General features: G+C 28.3%; 2 protein-coding genes across 2 annotated transcripts in view; one reads left to right on the top strand and one right to left on the bottom strand.

Moving 5' to 3' along the window:
• Positions 1 to 12474: 12474 nt before the first annotated feature.
• CDase (neutral ceramidase) overlaps positions 12475 to 25494 on the top strand; it is a 77892-nt gene continuing 64872 nt past the window's right edge. Inside the window, exons 1-6 of the mRNA XM_011500115.1 lie at positions 12475 to 12665; positions 13151 to 13294; positions 16407 to 16583; positions 16686 to 16813; positions 17593 to 17791; positions 18506 to 18712. Coding sequence (XP_011498417.1) covers positions 12513 to 12665; positions 13151 to 13294; positions 16407 to 16583; positions 16686 to 16813; positions 17593 to 17791; positions 18506 to 18712 — 1008 coding nt within the window. The 5' untranslated portion in view covers positions 12475 to 12512. The remainder of the gene's footprint in view (positions 12666 to 13150; positions 13295 to 16406; positions 16584 to 16685; positions 16814 to 17592; positions 17792 to 18505; positions 18713 to 25494) is intronic.
• Positions 21600 to 24763, bottom strand: CPR6 (cuticular protein 6). Its single transcript, XM_011500114.1, has 3 exons — positions 24668 to 24763; positions 22479 to 22883; positions 21600 to 22182 (listed from the first exon to the last, which is right to left on the bottom strand). The coding sequence occupies exons 1-3, from the start codon at positions 24677 to 24679 to the stop codon at positions 21871 to 21873; spliced, it is 729 nt and encodes a 242-aa protein (XP_011498416.1). The 5' UTR covers positions 24680 to 24763; the 3' UTR covers positions 21600 to 21870.

Below are 25494 nucleotides of genomic sequence, written 5' to 3'. Positions count from 1 at the left end.
CTTGCTATATATATATATATATATATATATATATATATATTCAAGTATACTTAATCTATATGCACAGATAGTGGTTAATGTTGCAATAATTCAAGGTATTTGATAATTTTAAATGATATTTTATAAATATAGCTTTTTTATTAATTATATATGAAAATTTGCGATTCTGGAAGGTTTTTCCAATTTTATTTATGTTGATATGTACTGTTACAAGTATTTGATTGAAATATGATCGTTTATGGTCATATTTAATTTTCAATAATATATTTATTTGAATAATATAAAAATTAATTATTTTTTTAATAATAAGAAAATAACTTCTACTTTTAGTATAATGACATTTTATAATTTATGAATTCTATACATTTTCATATTGCATGTAAAAAAGTTGAATATCATCGAAGATTTGTTGCTTCTTTTATTCAAACTGTACTTTAACTACAAAATATAAATTATTATAGCTATTTGTATATATATTTGTTGAAGATTATGTTTTAATATTATCCGTACGTAGTAAATCATTAATAATAAAAATTGTGTTTAATAACGGCTATAGCAAGCAAAATATGTTGTTTATTCGGAAACAACTTAACGTTTTATTGAAAATGTTAATCATGTAGAAAACGAAGTATTGAAATATTTTAGATATCAGATTTGATGCGATCAGATATTGCTAGAAATAGGGAAATAATATTTAAATATGACGAAGATTATATTTTGTATTATAAGCGTATGGAATCTATTGATCAAATTGATTTAGATATATTTAATACATATAAATCTAATTAATTCGGACATTGTTGGGCGTCGTTTCAACGAACACTGATTTTTATTCATCATTTCACATTTATCATTTAAATAAGATGCAGAGCAATTCATCGTTTTTCAATAGAATGGCATAGATTTTATATATAAAGATTTCAATCTTACAATCTTTTATTCAAAAGTCGTTTCAGTTGCATTGGATGTGAGAAACTGACATTTTTTGAGATGATGAACTGTGTTATGCTATCTATGTCCCACATCAGAATAATAATTTTATTATATTATGATCTTAAATATTATATTATATATTTTAAGGTATAATAATGAATTCAGCGTGTTAATTTTTCTTTTTCAGGCTATGTATAAGTCCACTTATACCTTTACTATTTAACATTTACTTAATGCACTTTATATAATTGAGGTAACCGATATAATAATAATTTTCTCATGATGTCAAAATGGTAATATATAATCGTTTTTTTTTTTTTTTTTTTTTTTAATAAAGAATCTTATATATTTCAGAGAAGTTTATAAATAATTAATTCTAATGAATATAAAAATCTTGATAAATTAAAATATAAATCTTAATAACTTCATCTTGCTGTATTGGGGAAGTTTTAATATGTTAGAGAATCACGTGTTTTTTTGTATTTTATTACATCTTATGACTGCATTATTATTGACCGTATTTGAACGTTTGTCCCATTTATTTTCTGGTTGGTTTGCTATAAGTTTTTTAGCGGTCAGGTTATAACTGCATTACTTTGCCCTTTTACAGATTCAACTATTTGCCAATATTTTTCAATACCAAGTTAATATATGTCGAAAACAATATAATTTATCATTTATCTAAATTCATTATTATTTTTCCTTTTACTTGCAAAACTGCAATATTATATTTAATTATATTGATATTTTTATATCAATCAATTATTTATTTAATAATATTTAATAAACAAAAACAAATTTTTATGTTTTACTCAATAAGAATAAACGTTATTATAAATTAAAAAAAAAAAATGGCGTAATAAATTATTATGGCGGTTTTATTACATATAATTTCAAAATTATTATATGCAACATATAATCATTATCTGGATAACTTGTAATTTAAAAAGTACTAATATAAAATATTTCACTATAATTATCAAATATTCCGTAAATTATGTACCAAGTATTAATTTTCATAAATATTTATAATTGAAAGATTTCATATAATTAACTTAAGGCTTAATATTAATTATAAAAATAATATATTTATTATCACGTTTTAATTTAGTTTTGTCTAAATATCTACATATATAAATTTACAAACGTCATAATATTATTTGAGTATAATCAAATAATTGGGCTTATATACATTTACAAGAGGGAACCTTAAAAATATTAAATCGATAGAATATAAAGAAGGACAATTTTCAATTGTATAAATTTTTTCCTAAAATATTCTTTACTAGATATATGTATTACATGTAATACATGTTCGTAATTAAAGAAAAAAAAACAATATTCTTTTAATTAATTGAAATAGTAAGATTTCTAATCATATTTTATTTAAGTGTAATTATTTCACATTCAAATTTAATATTCAAGAAAGTTTTTGTATTAATTATGTAGTAAGAAATAATATATATAATAAGTTTTAGATTAAAATTTTAATATATATTGTAATCTATAACATTCGAAATTTTAACATCGAACTAATATATTTTATCATTAATTATTAATTATATGTTTAAATTTTAAAAAAATTTCAGAAAGTAGATGTTCAATTATATTGATGCAATGTTTCTTAATATTCAGAATATTTAATTACAATTCATAATATTATTTGAAATATGTTATTATATATAAATATCATAGAATTATCACTTTTTCTTGTTACATTAAAATTAGTTAAAAAAATTCCGTATATATTTTAGTAATAATGTTTTCGACAAAACCGTAAAAATTAAATTAAATTATTGAATGTATTTATGTGTAAATTTGTATAATCATAAATCTATATTAATTGCCATTTACATTATTGCAAATCTTCAAACATAAATGACTGTACTTTCTAAAAAGACTTGGAATTACGGAAAGGTAATAATGAAAATGAAAGTTACAAAATAGTCTTTGTTATCGAATATATAAATATGTAAAGAATAATGTAATTTTGCTGTATATATAAATTTATATATATATATATATATATATATATATATATATATATATTGAGTATTTCGTTTGTCTCCACATAAACAATTTATTTGATAATTTAAAATATTACCTCAAGTAATAATAATGTACAAATATCCATTGGATGTTTCAAAATATGACACATTAGAGCTTAGTTATATAGTTAATGATAATAGTGGAATAAGTATCAATTCCATAATATCTTTAAAGAAAGCTCGGTGTAATGATTATTTCTTAATAAACTATCTTATCGATTCCTATTAGATTATCTTATCGATTCTGATAAAAGTATCTTATAACAATTACAAACAATTACAAAAATTTTATGTATTGAAAAACAATGTCTTTCGATCATTGTATCGAGTTTTATTTTATGTAAATTGTGCTGGTTTGAATAGTTTAACTATCATTAATAATTAGCTATTATAGGATTTAAAACAGGTCCTATGTACTATGGTAATGTGACAAACAAAATAAAATGAGTATTCAGGAATCGTTTTCAAGTCAGTTTTAAGATGTTGCTTTTTTTTTGCATTTAGCATTATGAATTATGTACTTCCTGAATTTAAAATTAATTGTCTTTATGATTAATATCCGTACATTGTAATATGAATATAAACGACTGGAATAAGCGTCTTATAAAAAATTAAGCCATCGGTATTTATGTATTTGTTCGTATTGTGAATTTCAATTTTTGCGTGATAATTTAAATGAAAATGTTTTATGAATTTTGTCCTAATATTTATCAAAGTAAAACAAAAATTATAGTCGAATCCAGGCCAGTGAAATAGATTACAATTGAATGTTACGAATGATAGAGTGAATGCTCCGTCACTTTAATACCAAATCACAATAATCACGATTAATTTTCAAATATGCGAAAAATTTGAAAACTGTGAAGCCAAAGTAGAAGTACGATAGGCCAGGCTTATCATTAAACAGAAAATCCAATAGAATATTAATGTTACCCACTCGCAAGCACAGTCTCGTTTAGTTGATATCCACAACCCTTTTGCCAATTGGTTATTAATCGCACACGTTTACAATCCGCGTTAGCCATAGTTGTAAATTAACAGAAGCTGGCTACTTGGCGCTCAATACGCGCTGAGATCGGAATGACAATCAGTCATCTGGCGGTGTATGACGTCATTGATTCACGTACAGGAATGAACCTGGATCTGTGTTTCTTGCGCTTACTTTGATCGTTGACGAGCTGTGCGACCACAGTCGGTGGTGAGAGAAAGGAGAGCGAACGAGCTACGTGGTTTTATCCGACCAAGGCTCGTCGGTCGTATGTGCTCAGTCGGTGTGCGTGCCGACCGGCATGCAATATGCATGTGTGCGCATAAGCGAGCTTGAAATAATATCATTGTCGGGATTACAATAAGCCCTTGCAGGGTAGATAAGAACGGAGCGATTCTTTAGGCCGGTTGTATTCATCAATCATCCCGGTTGATTTAGCGAGTAGTTGGACGAAACGGTGTCGAGTTGTCGTAAGTTGTGTTAGTGCTCCATTTGCCGTTTGGATGATTCTTGCCGCTACGATAAATCAAGAATAATAGCAATCATTTTCATAAAAATTATTTTTATAATTATTGTAAGTATGTTTCACGTGTGTCAGGCTGTACGATAAAAATAAAACATTATTTATAACGTATTGAATATAAAATGGAAAAATAATTTAATGCCAATGAATTACAATGTAAACATCCATGATATTAGAAGAATTTTTATTTTTCTTGCGGGTATTCAAGTTTTTTTTATCTACATATATAGATATCGATATAAGATAAGAAATTTTAGTTTATCTTTTTCGAAGCTTTTTCTTTTTTTTTTTTTTTTGTTTGTTTTTGTTTAATTTTTTATAGTATATTTTCTTATAATTGCTTAATTATCATAAATATTTGGTTTGAAACATAAAATTTATGGTAGTATATGTATGAAATATCCAATATAAATTTTAAGCGTTCGATATTATCGAAATCTTTATATAAAATTACTTTTGTATAACATTACTAACTAATTAAAATTTGTATAAAATTTAAAGACTCGTTCGAGATATTATGATTCATGTAAAAAACTTAATTTGCATTCTTTTAACGGAATACAATAAATGATATTTTTACCACTCATATTCTTTTAATTAATTTGCATTCTTTTAACGGAATACAATAAATGATATTTTTATCACTCATATTCTTTTAAAAACGAAGAAGAAAAAATACACACATATATATATATATATATATATATATATATATATATACTTTTCAAAAATAAAATGATTACTGATATATGCAAGATTTAAAAACAGATTTAATTAATCTGTTTAACATAAGTACAGCTCGGTACAACTTTAAGATTGTTTAAATGCTCAAAGATATTTAGTTTCATTTTAGATGTAATGGATTATATAATAATCTATAGAAGCCAATCGATTTTTTTTTAAGTTATTCATTGATATGCCTACAACATAAATAAATAATAGTGCTTGATTTATTTTGAAAAAACCTATTTACTCGAGCAATTAATATTGATAATTGAGGCTTTTAAGTGGAAAAAAAATGTCGTTGAACAAAGACTCATTAGCGGGTTATACATCTTCAGTTTCAGGATCGTTATTTCGATTTCAGAGTCAAAGACCTTGGGATAAGAAATAATTTTAAAGTACTTCGTAAGACTATTGCATGACTATGGCATTGTGAGCATAAAACTGATTCGAGTACTTATGATTTTGCTTTAATTAACATATTCATTTGTAAGAAATATAGATTACTGCGAAATTAGTATTATAAAAATGATTTACGATTGCTTGCTAAAGTGTAAGGCAATCAAACGTTATAGCCTAAAATTTATTCACTACTTATTCTTTCGGTATTGGATCGGATAGATTTTAAATATTACGTTTCGTTGTTATTCATCAGTTATAAAATATATCGTATCGTATATATATATATATATATAGTAACGTAAGCGGCGGTTTCAACTAGAATAAGACATTCGTAGAAATACGAATGAAAGAATTACATTATTTGCACAAAATCTTGAATATTTCATTTATAAAATTTCGTCTTCAAATAATAGATCAGCATATTTCTTCAAGCCAGCGCGATTCGACTTAAATGCACTGATTCACAATAAAACAATAACAAAACACCGAGTTAAGGACGGTGAATCAATGTCTCTCAATCCAGGAAATCTCCCACCATCCGCTGCAACGCATTGCTCATTCCCTGGTGAAATTCCTTCTCGATTTAGGCAACGATTCTTCTTCAACGAAAATCTCTCACCCGATCGGTCACTAAGCTTGTCCAGGTAGTCGTAGAAAATGACGTAGGACGTGAAACAGTGAGAGTGATGCGCCTCGAACAATGCGATATATCAACTGTGGAGCGCATTAGTATTCAGTGGTTAGTGGAACCGAAGGGCTGACGCAGCCGAAAGTGACGCTCCCGTTAGGATATTTATATCTCAAGGCTCTCTTGCTTCTTAGTAGTATTGTCATTGATAGTTCCTCATTCTCGACATCATCTCTGCAAGGCTCCGGGCGTATAATTGTTTTGTTCCCATGCTCCAGGTCGATAGACGAAATCGATTGAATGAAATTGATTTAATTGGGGCCCAAAGATCTTCTCCATTGGAATCGATACAGAGAAGCTTGTGAGTGTGTTGATAAAAGTAGCGTTATGATGCGCCAGTGAGGTTTTTAAATATTTACCTATTGGGATTTAAGAAATTAAAATTTTATTTCGTCCTAAAGTGAATCGAGTTGTATTATGCACCAGCAGAGTTTGCTCAATTCGACAATAATGTCAAGTTTGACATGAGAATTACATTATTAGTCGCCTTATTATTATCGCGTGCAATATAAACATTAGTGATCTTATTATAAAAACAATTGCCTATGTAATTAATGAAGGCAAAAAAAAAAAAAAACAAAAAAACAAAAAAAACAAAAAAAATAAGAATTCAAATTAAAACTCATAGATTTTCGTACAACATTTAACAATTTTCTATTAATGTCTTTATTATTTAGCGGTTACGGCAAACGCAAAAAGTCATGGATTATTATCCGTATGGACATAGTTTCAGAATAAATCAAATTTATTACACAGTTATTTCTGGTAAATTTAATTGAAAGATCTGTGTTTATAATCAAGGAATATATACATGAGGATTGTAATTAAGTTCAAATGAATTATTTTGATAAGTGATACGGTAATGAATTTGTGCACAAAAGCTGATTATGTAACAGATTCGAAATATTAGATAATTCCACCTTTAATAGTTATATTATAGTAAAATTTCTAAGTGAGATAATCATAATACACGCATATTTTACAAATTTATTAGTAATTTAATACTAATCTTACCTATGTATAAGTCGTTAAAATATTTTTAAAATTATAATAAATCAATGGCTACATTTTATATAGATTATGTAATTGAAATATTGTTATGGATTTTTTGTATTACGAAATATTGTATATTTAATGCATTTAATTGTACAATAAACTTGTATGGAGATTAGTTTTTTATATCTTTATTTTATTATTTGATTTTATTAATTACAATTATTGGTTCGAAAAATTCATTAAAATGAAGCCTATTTTATGCAATTCGTGACATAGGAAACATCTTTGTAGAAGTATGTCATATCAGATGTCACTGATCACTTTTATCGTTTACCATTAATATATACCATGAAAGAACATTTAAAAATTATTTATTATAAATTTAACTTGTTGTTTGAAAAATAAAAGAAAATAAAATCGTGTAATTTTACCTTCCATTCTTACCCTATTTAAACAATATTTTTAACTTATTGTTTGTCTAAAACCTGTATCTATGGTATTACTAATATTTTATTTGGAAGCCATAAAATTATGACATAAAGACTCGTTATTTCGCATTATACGGGTTGCATATACCTGTTTAAATTCTTATGTATTCTTTTAAAAAGTTTGAAATAACTTGATCGGTAAAATCTTTATTTCAACTATACACGATCGCCTAAATATCACAGTTTGATTAGGTTCCTCGTTTAATTTGTTTACTTGCTTTCGATGGCCTATAATAACATTTACATAGAATTACAAAAAAAAAAAAAAAAAAAAAAAAAAAAAAATAATTATATTATCCATATGGATAATGTTTTTCACAAATTTATTTATTGCTTATTTGAATACATTAAATTCATGTAGCCTGTTTCTTGCATAAATGACCATTTGAAATTTAAAATTTGTTTTATCAATACAACAGAAAGTAACTAAGAAGGTAAACTCTTAGAAAGCTATACATATCGAAGTGAATTTTACCCGATAGAAATAAAAATGACATAGGAAAAACATTGTGTAATTACAAATAATTATACGGAAAAACATTATGTGAAAGTTGACCTGGTATTACAGCCGGTTTTTAGTGAAAGAGAAAATATTCATTTAAAACTCTATATTTATAGAAAATTATTTATTATAAATAATAGCAGTGTTTTTATACATTACTTCAAAATCAATTGTATGTATTGAAATTTATTCAATTTTTTACAAATGAATTTATAAAAGTGAGTATAATAAATATTATATATGTTTTTGAAATAAATTGTGCGTAAATAAATGCACGTAAGAAAATACATTAAAGTTTCCAATGTATAAAATTTATTTAAAGAAACTTTATCTGGCATTTTTTCAATTAAATCCTACCTGTAGTAAAACACAAAGATTTTCCATTATTACATTATATTTTAAGAATTTCATCATATATCTATAATAATGAATATATTGTCGTTTAAATTAATTTTATGATTACATAAATATACCTCTACACCCGTGAACAAACTTTATTAACAATTATTTTTACAATAAAAAGAAAATTTAATTAAAATTATTTAAATAAAATTAACAAGTATTTTCACTAACGTACTTAAATGGAACTAATGTGCGTTTATTTTACTATTTTCATAAATTTACATTAATTTCTTGAGTTACGTAATAAGTAAGAGATATGTGTTGGCTCAGATTGCATTATTAGTAAAATGTTAAAACGAATTCAAGTATAATAATCAGTATAAAATTTTATTATCGGAAAGCATGTTGAGAAAGGTAGAAATCGCGACGTTCGTATAACGTGTAATTAAGATTTATTTACAAAATTAAACTTAAAAATTAAGTACTACTGAAGTATAATGAGCAGTCGTATGACACAAATCGTGGAGTTTGACTTCAAAACATTCTTCGGCTCAATTTTCGAAGGGATGGTATTATAAAGTGCAGTCAAATCAAAATTAAAGTCAAATGTAAAATCGGAGAAAACCTTCTTCTTTTTTTTTTCTTTTTTTTTTAAATATTTGTTAACAAAATAATTTATAAGATTCAATGTCTTAATTAGTTTATTATGTTACATTATTTTTACTCGAATACTTAATCTGGTATTGATGTTTATTTAGATAAAAAAATGACCTTCTTTGATATTTTTATAGATCCAAATATAATTAAACTTTTTAAATTATATATATTTTAATTATAAAAGTAATTATTTATTAATAGATTCTTTTATGAATAATTTAAATTTTCTTTTAATAGAATTAAAGTTTAGTATCTTATTTCATAATGATCATATCTCATAATTAGCTTGTACACTTATTTAATATATATATATTGCAATTTTATTTTATCAGTATTGGCTATATAATTACTTTTTGTATGTATTTAATAGTAATTAAAATTATATCGCAATTAGAGTGTATTTGAAGAAAATTGCTTATTTTTACATAGTTATTGACTACTGTTAGACGGTAATTCAAGGCCATTTGGTACTAGAGCTGTACTATATAAAAGGCAAAAAGACATATTTTGTTTCATTATGTTTATTTCGGTGTAATTTATAGCTTCCATTCGTTTCATTTCCTCTTTAAAATCATTTTTAATTATATCTTCGTTTCTTATTCTCATTTAAAGCACATTTGATTATTTTTCATAACCATTTTGTGAATATTCATACTATATTGACGATAGATGAATAATAAAAGGAAAATCAATTATGAATTGTAATTAATATTAAGTTTCTAATAATTTAAAGAATTATTTGAATATCGTATGTTATACATTTTAGTGGCATAAAGGAAAAAAAGTATTGGTTAATTGCATTAGATTGGTGAGATTTTTATATTTTCATGTTATTTAATATGTTTGGATTCCAAGCATATTTTTAATTAAATTTTATTTAATATATTTCTTAAGTAAATTATTTCTAAACATATGTATTCGTTGATTTGAGACATGTTTATATATTGTAGATATATTTTTTAGAAAACCACGGTAATGAAAAACTTTGACACGTTTATGAGAAATAATTTACAAATTTATGTATTATTAGTATTTCTCCAAAATCATGAATAAATATTATTTTTCAAATAATAATTCAGAAAGTATCCAAATATTAAAGTTCATTGTTAACATAACGATATAAGCTTAACATATTTTTTAGGATAATCGACAATATCAACATTTACTATTAATTGTACTTATTATCATCGTACTTTAATATTTACGTATTGAATTAATTGAATCTTTGTCAAATAAGGAAAGATTTTGTTCTTAATTTTCTCTCATTATAACAGTGTTTGAATTATTGTCTCAAATAAACAGAAAAAAAATGTCCATTGGCTGATAATATTTGCAATACAAATATGTATAATTATTTATGCCGTACACATTATTAGTAATATGTAAATTTCACACATAATAAAATAATTATTTTATAATTATAAGCAAAATTAGGAGTATACTCCGATTATTAGGCTCATGTATCAAACAGATGTTATAAACATATAAGTATCATTATTAATTTAGTAACTATAAAAATATTATAATAGCACACACATATCACAAATGAAAATTTAATAATTTTACAATATTTTACTCAGCAGTTTTGATTTATAAGCTTTATAATTTATACAGCTTCATTTTAATTTATAATTCATTATTGGTTGAGATTAAACATAAAACATATATAGATTATTTGGTAGAGCATTAAATGAATTGGTTGCTTTTTTATATTTGAAATAAATTAAACTAATATATAATTTTAAGATGAATACACAAAAAGTTATTTAGCACACACACACACACACACACACACACACACACACACACACATATATATTTATGATATATTCATTAATTATATGGTATCATTATGGCCAATGTTATAATATATAAAATATTTGATGTTATTAATTTATAAAAAGAGTTAAACGGATTATTAGTTAGTTTGATCAAATATTGTAATAAAATCAATAATTGGTAAGAATTTTGCAATAATTCCATAACAATTACCAATTATTTTAAAGTACTTCAAAAACTTAAATTTATTCATTTTAATATATGTGAAGTATATTGATGTATAAATAGTATATCATTTGCTTCTAATTTAATTAATTATTTTGAAATTTTATTTCTTGATTTATATTTTTACATGCGTTTACATAATCAGAGTGCAAGCAACATCAAATAATATTACGGTATGATGTTTTCATTTAATGATTGAACATTGATTTATAAATTTTATTAAATACTATTTTATTAAAATCTAAAATATCGTTTGAATGTAAAATATAAATGACTGAAAGTAATGCTACTTAGATAGAACTAATATAAGGTATTTTATAGTTTTTGAAAAAAGTTTGTTAATGATGAAAGCTTAATAATTATAATATATATTACACTAAAATATTGAAATGTATTATGATATTAATCTGAACGATTGTATATTAAAATGAAAAATTCTTAACAGATTTCAATAATTGTTTTTGCATATCTGTTTAAGCTATGTTGTAAAAAAAAAAGAAAAAAAGAAGAGTAAATATTTGAAAACATTATAATATTTAATCTTATTAATGGATCAAAATAAGTAATCGTTTTATAAATCCTGTTGAATTACAAGCTTTATTACTTGTAAATATATTACCAAATATAAATTTATATATACAGACGCACACGCAAATATACAGAGACACGCGGACACACGTATGCATATATATATATATCTAATTTTTTTAATGAAAAATAAGTTTAACAATCGAGGTAAGAAGGAAAAATTATTGTTCGTACTTTAGTGTTGTAGTGTTAAAGTACTTTAGTGGAAATTAACGAAAAAAATCTGTTAAAGTTTGCAAAGTATCAATATTTAATGTTGAGATGCTAGAATAACGAGTCTCGATATTTTGTTAATAAAATTTCATAAACAATAATAGTAAGGTTAAAATAAGTATTGGAAAAATGCTTTTATTATTTGATCGTAATAGATGTTATTCTTGCCAAGCACTAAAGTATAACAAAAAGCACTTATCATACAATATTTTCACGTTATACATTAATGATAATATAAATACGGATCATTGAGATATTAACACGATTAAAATGATAATGAAAATCATGTTTTCGATATTAAACAATAATATGATAAGAGGCAAGCTATAATAAATAAAACAGATAAACAGATACATCATCATTTCCATTGTAATTTCAGTGGAATCGTTTGGTGCGATTGAAAGAACAGGCGATTGAATGGATTCCTTAGGACTTGGGCTGTGGCTAGGAAAATGTGGTCTAATTATGATTTGCTTGCTAATTGGATTGCTTATGCCGAGCGCAGCTTCATCTTACAGCATCGGTATTGGCATCTCCGACACGACTGGTCCAGTTGCCGAAGTCGTCTTTGTGAGTCTTCTAATGTCCTTTCTAATGACTCATTGAATATAAACGGTCTTTTCCAATTATAATAATTCGCTAATTTCTTATTATCTAATATAGAGAAAAGAACTAATAAGCCGATACAATACATTGAATAGGACTATTGTTGAAAACAAATACTGATACTATTCTATAATATTTGCTTATTTATTTATTTCAATATTTATACTTGCAGTTGAACATTAGGAATTGCATTCCGTCGTATTAGCTAAACATAAATATTTGTAATTTAACATTTATATCAACGAAATTATGAAAGGATTATTTTATTTTATTTTTCGTATGACTTTTGAATTCTCTAGATGCAATTGTAAATAAATATGCTCCAAGTAATAATATTAAACGATTAAGAAGGCATTAATAAAATATAATGCGTTTATTTTTTAATTTTTTCTTATATGTATATGTATATATATATATATATATATATATATATTTTGTATTTATTAAAGATGGGCTATGCGAAGATGGATCAGAAGGGAAGCGGACTTCATTTGAGGACATTTGCACGGTCTTTTATTATTGATGATGGCCAACAAAGATTCGTTTTCGTTTCGGTCGATAGCGCGATGATTGGCCACGATGTGAAAGCGGCGGTGAGTTTTTATCACGAATGAGTTCATTATTATTTATCATATGGCGTGTCTCAAATTTATGGCAGCTCGCTATCTTTTGAATTTCGCTATCGCCGAGCATTGTTTTGCCTAATATCCATCATCTTATCATATTGTACAAAATAGAATAAATTGATAAGTAATTATTTAAATTCTTAATTCAGCGTGTAAGACGAGCTGCTATTATTATATATGGAATTCTCAGCATTTTGAGATAATACCAATTTTAAGATTATAGCCACTATTTAAAATTCTATTATACTAATTTATCATTATTGTTCTATACGATTCTACGTGGTTTGAGATAACACATACAAAAATTAACATGTGATGTAGAATATAATCCAAGTCCTTGAGAAGTCACGTCGTTATTTACGAGCATTTATTTTGTCATTATTAAATTATTCAAATTAATTCCATAGTAAAAGTAACGTCATAAATATTGAAATTGAAAATTTTTTTGAGTAATAATCTAAGATTTTAATCAAAGGTAAACATGTTTTTTTGTTTTCCGTACATAAATTATTTAGATAATTTCATTACATCTTCATATTATACAATTTGTAATTTAATCTTACTCAGTAAATTGAAAAAGAGATATTCAAATAAAAAATTAATAAATTTCTTGATAATGAAGCTATCCTTGAATTTAAATACAAAACTTAATTAATTCTTTGTTTTTTTTTCTTTTCTAAAACTAAATCATTATGAATCTCTTTCAATCATTACCGTTATCCTCCAGTGTTTCGAAAGTACATCCTTTTAGAAATGTATTTTATAATGCATATTTTTCACTTAGATGCAAAGTATAAATATATAAAGCATATTTTCATGTTAAATGATCGATTATAACGTGAGGATCAAATAATATTTGTGATAAAAATAAAATTTGTAATTAATTTATATTCATTTTCACGATAGTCGAAATTCTCGTAGGAATGTCATATAAATCTAGTACTCACATTCATCAATATATTATAATTTATTATAATAATTGTAATACTTGCTTTGGAATCTCTTAAAACCATAATTTAGACATTCAGTCTAAATACTTCATTTTCAAGCTCTGGTTGCCATAAAATTCATATTGTATAATTAATTATCCCTATAGTTACATGCATATACATATATTTAATTGCATACATGTATGTAATTTATAATAATAATACGGATATGTATTTTATTAAAACACAGATGCTTCTGCATTACTAATATAATTATAATTCTAAATTTTTTAAATAAACATTAGACCGAAAATTATAACGATTTACTTTGCAAAGGTTAAGTTCATAATACGGCATTCTTAACTTTGCTTTTCCTTTGCTCAATTATATTTTACGAAAATCAATTAAAGCTCTATAAACATTATACATATATGAGTATATATGAATAAGTAAATTCTATGATAGTTACTTATTTTTTGAAATTTATGTTTTAAAGTGTATACGTCAGTTATATAAAATTCAAATATAACTTTTCTTTTTAATGAAATTTACAATCCAATAAGCATCTTATTTTTTTATCAATAACATCAGTTGCAATATCATTACTATTTCAAGTTTTTTTTTGTTTTATACTGAAATAATGTTTATGTTAACGATCACATGATATTAAATACTTAAGTCAAATATAATGGTTTGCATAATGTCCAAATAATATAATGGGTGATATAACATACAATTACGTTTATAGCATATAATGATTATGAGCTTTATAGTATCATTTAAGTTAAATCAATAAATAAAAAAAAAAAAAAAAAAAAAAAAAAAAAAAAAAAATTGTAAAATAAATTAATTAAAAATGCAGATGACACATAAATAAATAAAAAAAGTCACCCATTACATTTCTACTTTCATTCATCTATTTATTATATTAATTTTTTGTTTATTTTTTATTATGATTTTACAACTATGTATATTTTTACAATTAATTATACGGAAAAAAGTTTTAGCTAGACGATTAGTAATTCATTTGAATAGTATTTTAAAATGATAATATAATCGTCGAATGCCCGTAAAAGTAAAAATTTGTATTTTCAATTATCATTGAAATTAGGGTTTAAAAATTTTTGTAACTCTTTAGCGTTGATAATCTGGTAATTAATATACAGATACGTCACATAAAGCTTTTTTCGATTCTATGATATCTGAAAGTTTATATTTTATTTTTTCAAATATCATTTATCATTAGAAAAGATTATAAGTCCCAAAAAGAGAGTAATCATATGAAAATAATGCTGCTTTTATTTAAAGAGTTACAATTACTCAGAGAATAGAACAGTACAACTTGAATGTTATTTCACTTAAATTTATGTTTATATTTGTACTTTATAATATCATATTAAAGATAACACGCAGTATTTTCAAGTAATAATATTAATACATATTATTAATGAATATTATTTTGATAGTAATACAATAAGTATTATAACAAATTATTTCAATCAAGTTTATTAAATTAAAAAAAAAAAAAAAAAAAAGAAAAAGAAAAAATACAAAAAAAAAAACAACAATAAAATAGGAAGTATTTTTTAAAAAAAATGTGAATATTTAAAAGTATGCGATACTACTTTCAGACAATATAAACGTAATTATTCGAAAGTAAATTAAATTAATGATTTTTTTTTTCAATATAAATTCATAAAAAGATTTGATAATGCATCTTTTTCGTGTGTATTAAGTATCGAGCAAAATTACTTTATAGAATTGGCATTAACATCTTCCAAGAGTATAATAAATATTGGCGAGTACTTTAGAAATATTAAATTTTTCATTGATGATTTTGTATACTTTCGTAAAGTCTCAAAGAAACATTAATAAGCGTTTTAAATTTTATTCTGACAATTATTACAATTTAAAATTCATATGTGCCCTCTCTAAATTGAGATAGTACTACTTTGTATTAAGTTAAGCGAAATGGATAAATTTAATTTTCTATACTCTTTTCTATACTATAAGTTAAGAAAACATTGTGTGATTGCAGTGGGACAATATTACTCTTCATGCATTGTTATTTCTTTAACTTTCCAGCAATTACAATACAATTTCATTACTGTGCATAAAATCCCTTAATACCAATGAATTATTTTTCGCAGGTTCTGCGCAATCTTGAGTCGCATTACAACAATTTATACACGGAAACTAATGTCATGATAAGCGGGACTCATACGCACTCGAGTCCAGGCGGTTTTATGATGGACGTGCTCTTCGACATTTCTACTTACGGTTTCGTGAAGGAATCGTTCACTGCTCTAGTCAATGGCATTACCAAGGTATGCGTAGTACATGAATTAATTGAGGCAGAGCTTGATGATGCGAGGTGCAAATGAATTATTGGACTGATATGATTTTTAAATTGCTTACTTCCATTTCAGAGTATAGACAAGGCCCATAACGCTATTGTTCCGGGACGGATATTCATTATTCGTGGTGAAGTATTAGACGCTAATATCAATCGAAGTCCATTAGCTTATTTGAACAATCCTCGGGAGGAAAGAGAAAAGTAAATTTTATCTCAATTCTTTATCTACGTGCGTAATTAGTAGATGCTGCTTACATTTTACTATTGCTGGTTTATCCACGCCAAAGTAATTAATTGCTATAAATTTCATTGATTTTAATTTATTTTCCTCGATTTTGTAAATAACACTTTTGTTGTAATGTCATTTATTTGGACATTTTACATTTTAGCGTACGTTTGAAGTTCATTTCAAAACACATTAATAAACCTGAAATTACAGTAATAATTTCTTCGCGTATCGTTTGTAATTGTGAGTAAGTGTCACTGTAATGTCGTATTAACTAAAAAGAAAATTATATCAACTAACGCAGTTAGTGATTAAATTGAAACATTGATCGATGTCTTTGAAATAGTAATACAGTATTTCAATATTTTAACGATGTAATAAACTATCGATCGAGTATAATTTATAAATATTTAAATTTGACATCTTTCAAAGTGTTTTACTAACTATTCTATTTATAAAAGTAGCAATAATTACTACGAAAGCACTGTTATTATTTTTTTACTAAGCTTCTATATGCCACAGACATGAATGTGGTAATTATATTGCAATGCAAGTAATTTTATATTGGCCAATTTGTATTTGCTTACTTGCTAGAATCAAATGAGCTTTGATCGACGATCTGAACTTAAAGTATGAATTTTTCAATAAAACCATCTTTCAAAACTCTTTTCTTTGTTCTCAAAATTCTCAAAATTTAAACCCAATGTTCCATTTGCTTCTGGCTATGATAACCAATCAATTTTTCTTACTTCAGATACAAGTATAACGTAGACAAGGATTTGATGCAATTGCAATTCATAGCATTGAATGGCCAGCCACTTGGAGTCATCAATTGGTTCGCCGTTCACCCAACTAGCATGAACAATACCAATCATCTGGTATCTAGTGATAATGTCGGTTATGCATCTGTTCTTTTTGAAAAGAAAATGAACAAAAACAACATGATAGGAAAGGTAAAATTATTGTATCACCTTAAATCAACGAGGTAGGAGATAGGAGATAGGAGGTAGGAGATAGGAGGTAGAGGAGGTAGAGGAGGGGGGGGGGGGGGTGTTCGTAACCGCTTTTCTACGAGAGAGCGTTTAATAAGTATAAATTTTATAGCAAACTACGATGTATTAATTATATTCAGTTTTAATTTTATCATTTTCGTGTAACATTGCTGGCCATTATATATTTGCATATAGAAAAGAATATTCGTTTATATTAGCAAAGTTACCAAGATACAGTTCACGTTATTGACTAACGACATTAGCGATGTGCATAAATATAAACTACAATATTATTAATAATGCTACAATGTCATACCCATCATACTGTGACTACGTATACGCAATTGTAAGACAGGTTGCCGCTACGAAGGCGCACATAAATTCCACGCGATATACGATTATGTTTAAATAAACGAGCTATCGTCATAATTGTATCTATAATTATGTACGAAGTAAAATCACTTATATTAATATAATCGGCTGACAATGAAACTTTTGAATACTTAATAATAAGCGAGATGATTGAAAGAGTTTTTATTTACAAAACATATCTTACTTTTTAATTACTTTAAAATTAATAATCTCAAATACGCCCAACTTCAAAGCAAAGGCTAGTAAGTAATAGCCTTAACGGAACAATAATTAATAAACTTATCAATTTTATAATTATTCTAGGGTAGCTTTGTGGCAGCTTTTGCATCTTCGAACTTGGGAGATGTATCGCCTAATACGCGTGGCCCAAAATGCGAATTTACCGGTAATCCTTGCACTTTGCAGTACACTTGTGACGGTGAAAAAGAAAGATGCTTTTCTTCTGGTCCTGGAAGGGATATGTTTGAAAGTACAAGCATAATTGCCCACAAACTTTTTGACGAAGCTTGGGTAAGTTATCTTTTATCATTTCTTCGTGTTATTTATTTCTTGATATACATACCAATGAAAATATACTAATGAAATTTATTATGTTTTGAGAAAGTTACATTAACTATCTATTAATAGATATTATAGAATCAATTAATGAAATTTATTATCCTAATGAAATTCATTAAAGTAATAAATGTGTGAGATAATTGGCTTAATATAATTAATTCGATTCAGTTATAAATCTTATTTCTTGGATATTAGATATCATGCAAAATTTCTTTTAACAATGATAATATAATTGTGAAACAGTGATTAAATAATTATTGTTTAACGAAGGAAAGTTCGAAGTACATGATAAATAATTGCAATCCTGACACGAATATAAATGTAGATAAAAAGTTTAGGTGAGTAACGAATGTTCTGAGCTTAATCAATAAAAATAAACACAATTAAAATACTATGAATAATATTGTTATTTACGTAACGCAAATGAAAATATTTGAATAATTTAAAAATTAATAATTAACAAATTGTTTAAAAAAAATGTCATATTTATATATTTCGAAATCATTTTGCATTTATATTCATATTTTATCTATTTACACGTACGTGCGAATGTGTCATCGTTTATACGTAGATATTTATTTAGAGACGAGGTGAAACTTTATTTTAAAAAGCTCTGATATCACTGTATTTAAGGTAAATTAATTTTTAAACACGTTTCGCGAGAAGGTTGCGACAATCGGAATGTTAAATCGTAGGAAAAAATAATTATACGTTATTAAAACAATGTATAGTCATTGCAATTAAAATTCCAAGGTAACATATGATATGAGAAAAATTTAGTAATAAATAATAGGGTTTCGTTAATTTTTCTGGCCATCTTGGTTCATAAAAAAATTATTCAAAATTTGACTTTACTAAGAAAAGCTTTGCAAATCTAATGATACAATACATTTTAAATAAGTTATTTTCTTACAAATCGTAAGAATAAAATTTTTATTTTATTTATTTTCGAATAAAAATGTTAAAATCATTTCATTACTTTTCAACACCTACCGTTTAATATATCTTCAATATTATTTATTTATCCACTAATTTCCATAGATAAGAGAAAATTGATTTAATCTAAAAATGAACAATGAGAACATGAAAACCACTTTATACCTATTAAGTTTAAAAGTCATTGCATCATTTTCATCGAAGGATCGTAAAGGAAGCCACGAGTTTTAATGATGGAATACCCGATGAGCTGATAATAGGAAATTATTTGAGAAAAATATTAAATGCTGCTTAAATGCTTATAAGTTGACTTTGCCTGCGCGTAAATACATAAGAGCATCTAAGCATACGTGTAAACATCTCAATGAGGGTTGAATAATTTTACAAATGTTCGAATTAGACGACAAACAAAAATAGAATAGAATAAGAATTTTGAATTCGTAAATATATTGACGAGGTTTGTTGACTTATGCAGCTGATTTAGGCAATAATACAAAATTTCTTTAATGCGAATAAAATCATATACTCTTTGTAGCTAAGTAAAATTTATATGAAAATACTCGCACAAAATCCTACATTTTCTTTAATTTAGGATTAGAATTTTAGGAAGTGAGATTGCAATTAACAAAACATTCTGATTTACAAAGTATACTGAATTATTCATGGATTGTTTAAAAAGGAATAAAATACCTTGTTGTTAAGATTTTTTTAAATTCAAATGGTTTGAAAGCATTCACAGCAAATTGAAGGAAATTTCTGACTACTTTTCGAAATATTTGCATTAAGCTAATATGCAATTTTTGCAATTTATTATAAGTAAATAATGAAAATGGCAAGAAAATGAGTTTAACGCGCTAAGATCTAAAAGGTAAAAATTTGAAATCAAACTCGCTATCTTTTTAAATAATTTTTTATTATTATTGATTGTTATGAAAAAACAAGATTTAACTAGATAATTACAATTTCGATAAATATAAATATATGCCTGCACAATCATAATTTATAACTATGAAGATAAAAATAACAAAAATTGAATTAATAAGAGGAATAGTTATTATATGTGAACGATTTTATACGATCAATTACTAATATCTCAAGAATTATTTTATTCAGAAAGTTAATTTATTTGTATAAAAAAAGTCTAACATTGTCATTATATGTGAGTATGAATTTCCATATTTTTAACTAATAGTATAGAGTTTTCACAGAAATTTCTTGTCTTTTTAATTTAAAATCCGTACATTAAAATATTTTCACATAAATTCAATAATTGTTAAGGTGTACTTTAATCATTCGCGACAATAATTTAAATATTTTTGATAATGGAAGAGAGAGAGAGAGAGAGAGAGAGAGAGAGAGAGAGAGAGAGTGAGAGAGAGAGATACAGACAGAGTGAAAGATTAAATAATAGTATAAAGTATTGGTATAAAATACAATAATAGTTTTCAGAAAATATATTTAAAAAAATCTTTTAATATAACGGTTTTTCTTATATAAATTACAATAATGCTTATTAGTTTCATGTAATATTCTTAGATTGATTAATATAATGTAAATAAAATTCTGTTAAATGTTGAAACTGTAAATAAGCCATTGCGCCCGTAATTGCCCCTGTTCGGTTGAATTACATAAAGAGAAGAAAATCATTAAAATCAATTAACGCAATTTGAACGGCGATTTTATTTTTATATAAGCTCCGTTGTAAGAAGCATTGATATTTTCGAAGAGAATTCATAAAAATAGCAGAAGCAATTCTAAAACTTCTGTAAAATATGAAGCGCACGCGAACGGACAATTGGTATTGGGAAGATGTTGGGTAGCCCGTATAAAGCGGAAAGAAATAGAAATTTACTCATTATTTTATGTAAAAGTACTTTATTTAACTCGATAAAAAAAAGATGAAGAAAAAAAGAAAAGAAAAAACAAAGAAAGATGAAGTAACAGAAGACTTTGGCTACGCGAGTATCGTGCGTCGAGCCCATAGTACACGACAAAAAGGTACACATTACAAAATGATATCCCTCGTGCTTGTTTTGGCTCTAGCCCGAGCGGCTCAACGTCACATCCTTAGGCGTGGTGCACTCGAGGTCTCGAGTTTAGGATGTGCCAGACACAGGAAGCATCGGGGCCTGGACTCGAGAACTTAAACTACAATCCATCGGTCTCTCTAGATCCTATTTCTTATCGTAGAGGTGGCCGAGGCCATGGCCGTAGCCTTGGCCATAGCGGTATCCCAGACCGTAGCCATGGTCGTGATGGTCCTCGTGGATGGGCGTCGGGTGAACCGCGTGGCCGATCTTCTTGACGACGGCATTGAAGCCATTGTGATCGTCGGCCGTGTACTCAACGACTCTTATTGTGCCATCGGGTTCGTTCACTGTGTAGGAGCCCTTCACGACGTCACCGTCGCGTTCTTCGTAAGCCGACTTCACGTCCCCGGTGTGCGGGTCATTAACGCCATAGTTGTATGCGTACTTTGGGTAGGACTGCGTGTCAACAATCGAAGCCCATACTTTAATTACAGTAAATTTACTTACGCTTAATTTTAAGCTTGGGGACTTCACGAGCTTTCGCGATCAAATCCAAATAGCTATGAAAAATCTTAAAAATTCGGGACTGATTGTTATCCGCTTACTGGGGTGCATTCAAGTTGACTCAAATTGACGGGTACTGGGTGATGGAAACGCGACATTCTCAGAATGGAAAACTTAAGGCTCAAAATTTAAGTGCTAGGCTGCGATAATGTCATGTTCGAGGGATTGCTAGGAGGAGGTTCTCTCACGTGCTGATCGTCATGGTGGTCGTCATGGTGCCCATCGTAATGCTCCCCGTCGTCGTGGTGGTCGTAGTTATCATGGTGGTTCCCGTAGCCGTAGCCTGTGGCGGGGTAGCCGTAGCCGTAGCCTGTGGCGGGGTAGCCATAGCCGTAGCCGTAGCCATAACCGTGGCCGTGACCCCCGTAGTTGGGAATGGGCTGGTGATAAGTGAGAAGCGAGGCTGGAGGGTAGTAGATCTTGTCGTGGCCGAGGCCGGGGCCGTAGTGTGTGTTGATGTAGCTGTTGCCATGGGCCAGAGGGTAGCCCGGGACGTTGAGATTGCCGTCGTAGAGGCCGCCGTAGGGTGCGACTGGTGCGACGGGTGCGACGCCTGCGCTCGCCCACGCCAGGATGGTCAGAAGAATGGTGCTCTAGAAATTGCTGGGTATGTCACTGGGATCGCCGCGGGTTTGTGTGTGCGGGGGCCGTTGTAGGGGAGGAGTTAATCACCGGGGCTCGCTAGAGCATAGAGCAGCGGGCAAACGAAAAGTCTGAAGAGCCGAGTTATTATGTTACGGCCTCGTGAAGTTTGGCGAGTGGGGGTGGGGTGGGATCGCTTTTCGTGAGAAACGAACAGTGATCTGGATTTGATTAGTTTATCAGGATTCTCTTGTGCGTTTAATGACGCGTAAGGATAGTTTTGAAATATATATGATATTGACATCTACAATGCACTCAATATGTCACGCAACGAGATATCTCGGGGCTTCGTAGATCATTAGTAAGCGATCGAAGAATCTACTCAAAGACTTAAGTATTTATTGATGAGATATGAGATATTTATTGAAGAGCTTCTTTTTTTTTTTTTTTTAACTTTGATGAATAATTTACGCAAAATGAATAATATTTTTTATAATTGTATAATTGTAAAATAATTGTATGGAGTATTTTTATATAAATTTAATCGGATGGTTAGTAGATGGTTCACTTTATGTCAAAGTTTCATTAACGACAATTTAATTCTGCTTCGACGGAGCATTTTACTAAATGTATTACGTAGCACAGAAACAAAGAAGACATGCAGCTTTGAAGTCCATTTAAAAAAACATTTGCAGCTCTCTTGTTCCTTCATCCGACTGCAAAATCTTGACTTACTTTAAAATCTATTATTTGAAAATAATTCAAGATTTTGCAATATGATGAGAGAATAAGGGAGTTTCATTAATAAGAGGACAAGTAAATGCGAGTTGCAGGATTTGCAAAGCTGTACATTGAAAAAATATTTCTATATTGGTATTTCCATGCTAATAACTTCAAGTGATTTCGAAATTTTAATTTAAAAATTAAGCCACGAAGTGAAATTTTTGCACAATGCTTGAACTCCACGTCTAAGAGTCTATCGCGTTAAAATAATAATTTGACTTCTCATCGGAAAGTCATTTGTTTTACTTGCAATTGAAACGTTCTTCTTCTTAATTTTTCTTTCTTTCTCGAAAGAGCACCAATCACACTGTTTTGTCCCTAACAATTGGACGAGCATAACGGTTTTGTTCTGTCCCGATGCAATTATAAATCTTCGTTGACGTCTAAATCCTGCCGCGTATCCTTTGCATCGCGTGGCATTCTTACGTACCGGCTGATATCTTAAAATTTCTCTTTTACATCTCTACGTTTTATGATAAACGCGAAAACATTACACGCAATCCTTGCTATCTTAATTTATAAGCTGCCCCGCAATAAACAATAAATTCACTAATTAACAAAATTCAGCGGGTATCCTTGCTTACACCTTGCTTACCAATAACGTCGTTTCGTTATTAAATTAGGAAAGTAAAATAAAGAAGAGCGCATACCTAAATTAAGCCCTTGAAATATCCACCCAGCCCTCGTCATAAAACTACAACTTCCCATTTGGTTCCGACTCTCGCTTTTACTCCTCCTCCTCCCCCCCCCCCCCCCCGCTCCTCCCCCGCCATCGTCCCACCCTCGCCCCGGGGCCCCGTATGCAACAAAACGCACGTGAATAATTTACACGCGAAATAATCATATATCCCGCCCGTAAAAAGCTAGCGGGGAGCTTGGATCGTTTGTATCGGTAAGCGGCACAATTGGCGACCATCGCAGAGCCGAATTGGAGGAGTCGAGGGTAGACCTAAGCGGAACCGTCTCGGGGTGGAAGCGGCCCCGTGTGCACCACCAGATCGTGTTCTCGTACCTCAGTGTACATCTTCGTCTGGGCCAGTCTCACTGTATTCCCAACAATGGTATAGTTGGCGAGCGGGGAGCAAGACACGAACTGATAACCAGCGGCATGTACCGCTAGACTTTTATAGTACGGGGCGTGTGCTCGTCCCGTTCTTCGGGTCGTCGTGGTGCGCCCGTAAGCTGCTTGGCTGGGGGGACAATCCGAACGCTGGCTGTGCGTTGTGTAATTCAAGGTCTCGCGGTGGCGGCTGATGCTGGTGCCAGTGCTGGTGCTGATGCTGGTGCTACTGGTGCTGCAGTGGCGTCGGCGGCTGCGCTGTAGACTCCTTTTTTTCTAGTATCAATGAAACTTTGGAATTGACGGCCGAGTTATTACCAAACAGCCGAGTCGTTCGGGCTCGGTTATGGCGAAGGACGCCCGAAGACACTTAGATGCCGAGAAATTAGAGCGAAACTGTGGGCGGGGCGTCATTTAGCGGGGGGGGGGGGGATAAAACAAAATATGCGAGCGAGTTTGTGACAGTGAGACGGGAATTTTGGCAAGCAAGTAGAGCGCCGTTAATTAGCTCCTTTCGTGGTTCCTTCATTTCCCGTATGTTGGCTCCTCACACGGGACTCATCTTTTCTCTCTGTTCTTTCTCTCCTATTGTCTTTACGTGGTATTTACGAAACGAAACTCCACACGTAATTGGGTTTGCGCCTAACTATTGTCTTTTGTAAAATTGTCAGTACTGATGAAGTACATTTAATTTTAGATGACAACATTTGGACTTCCGATCGTTTTCTGTTCATTAAAAAAAAAAAAAAAAAAAAAAAAAAAAAAAACACTTTTGAAGC

The sequence above is a fragment of the Ceratosolen solmsi genome, unplaced genomic scaffold (assembly GCF_000503995.2).
Source record: "Ceratosolen solmsi marchali unplaced genomic scaffold, CerSol_1.0 scaffold41, whole genome shotgun sequence".
NCBI classification, from domain to species: Eukaryota; Metazoa; Arthropoda; class Insecta; order Hymenoptera; family Agaonidae; genus Ceratosolen; species Ceratosolen solmsi.
The sequence above is the reverse complement of the archived record's forward strand: the minus strand, read 5'-3'. Positions and strand labels throughout refer to the sequence as shown.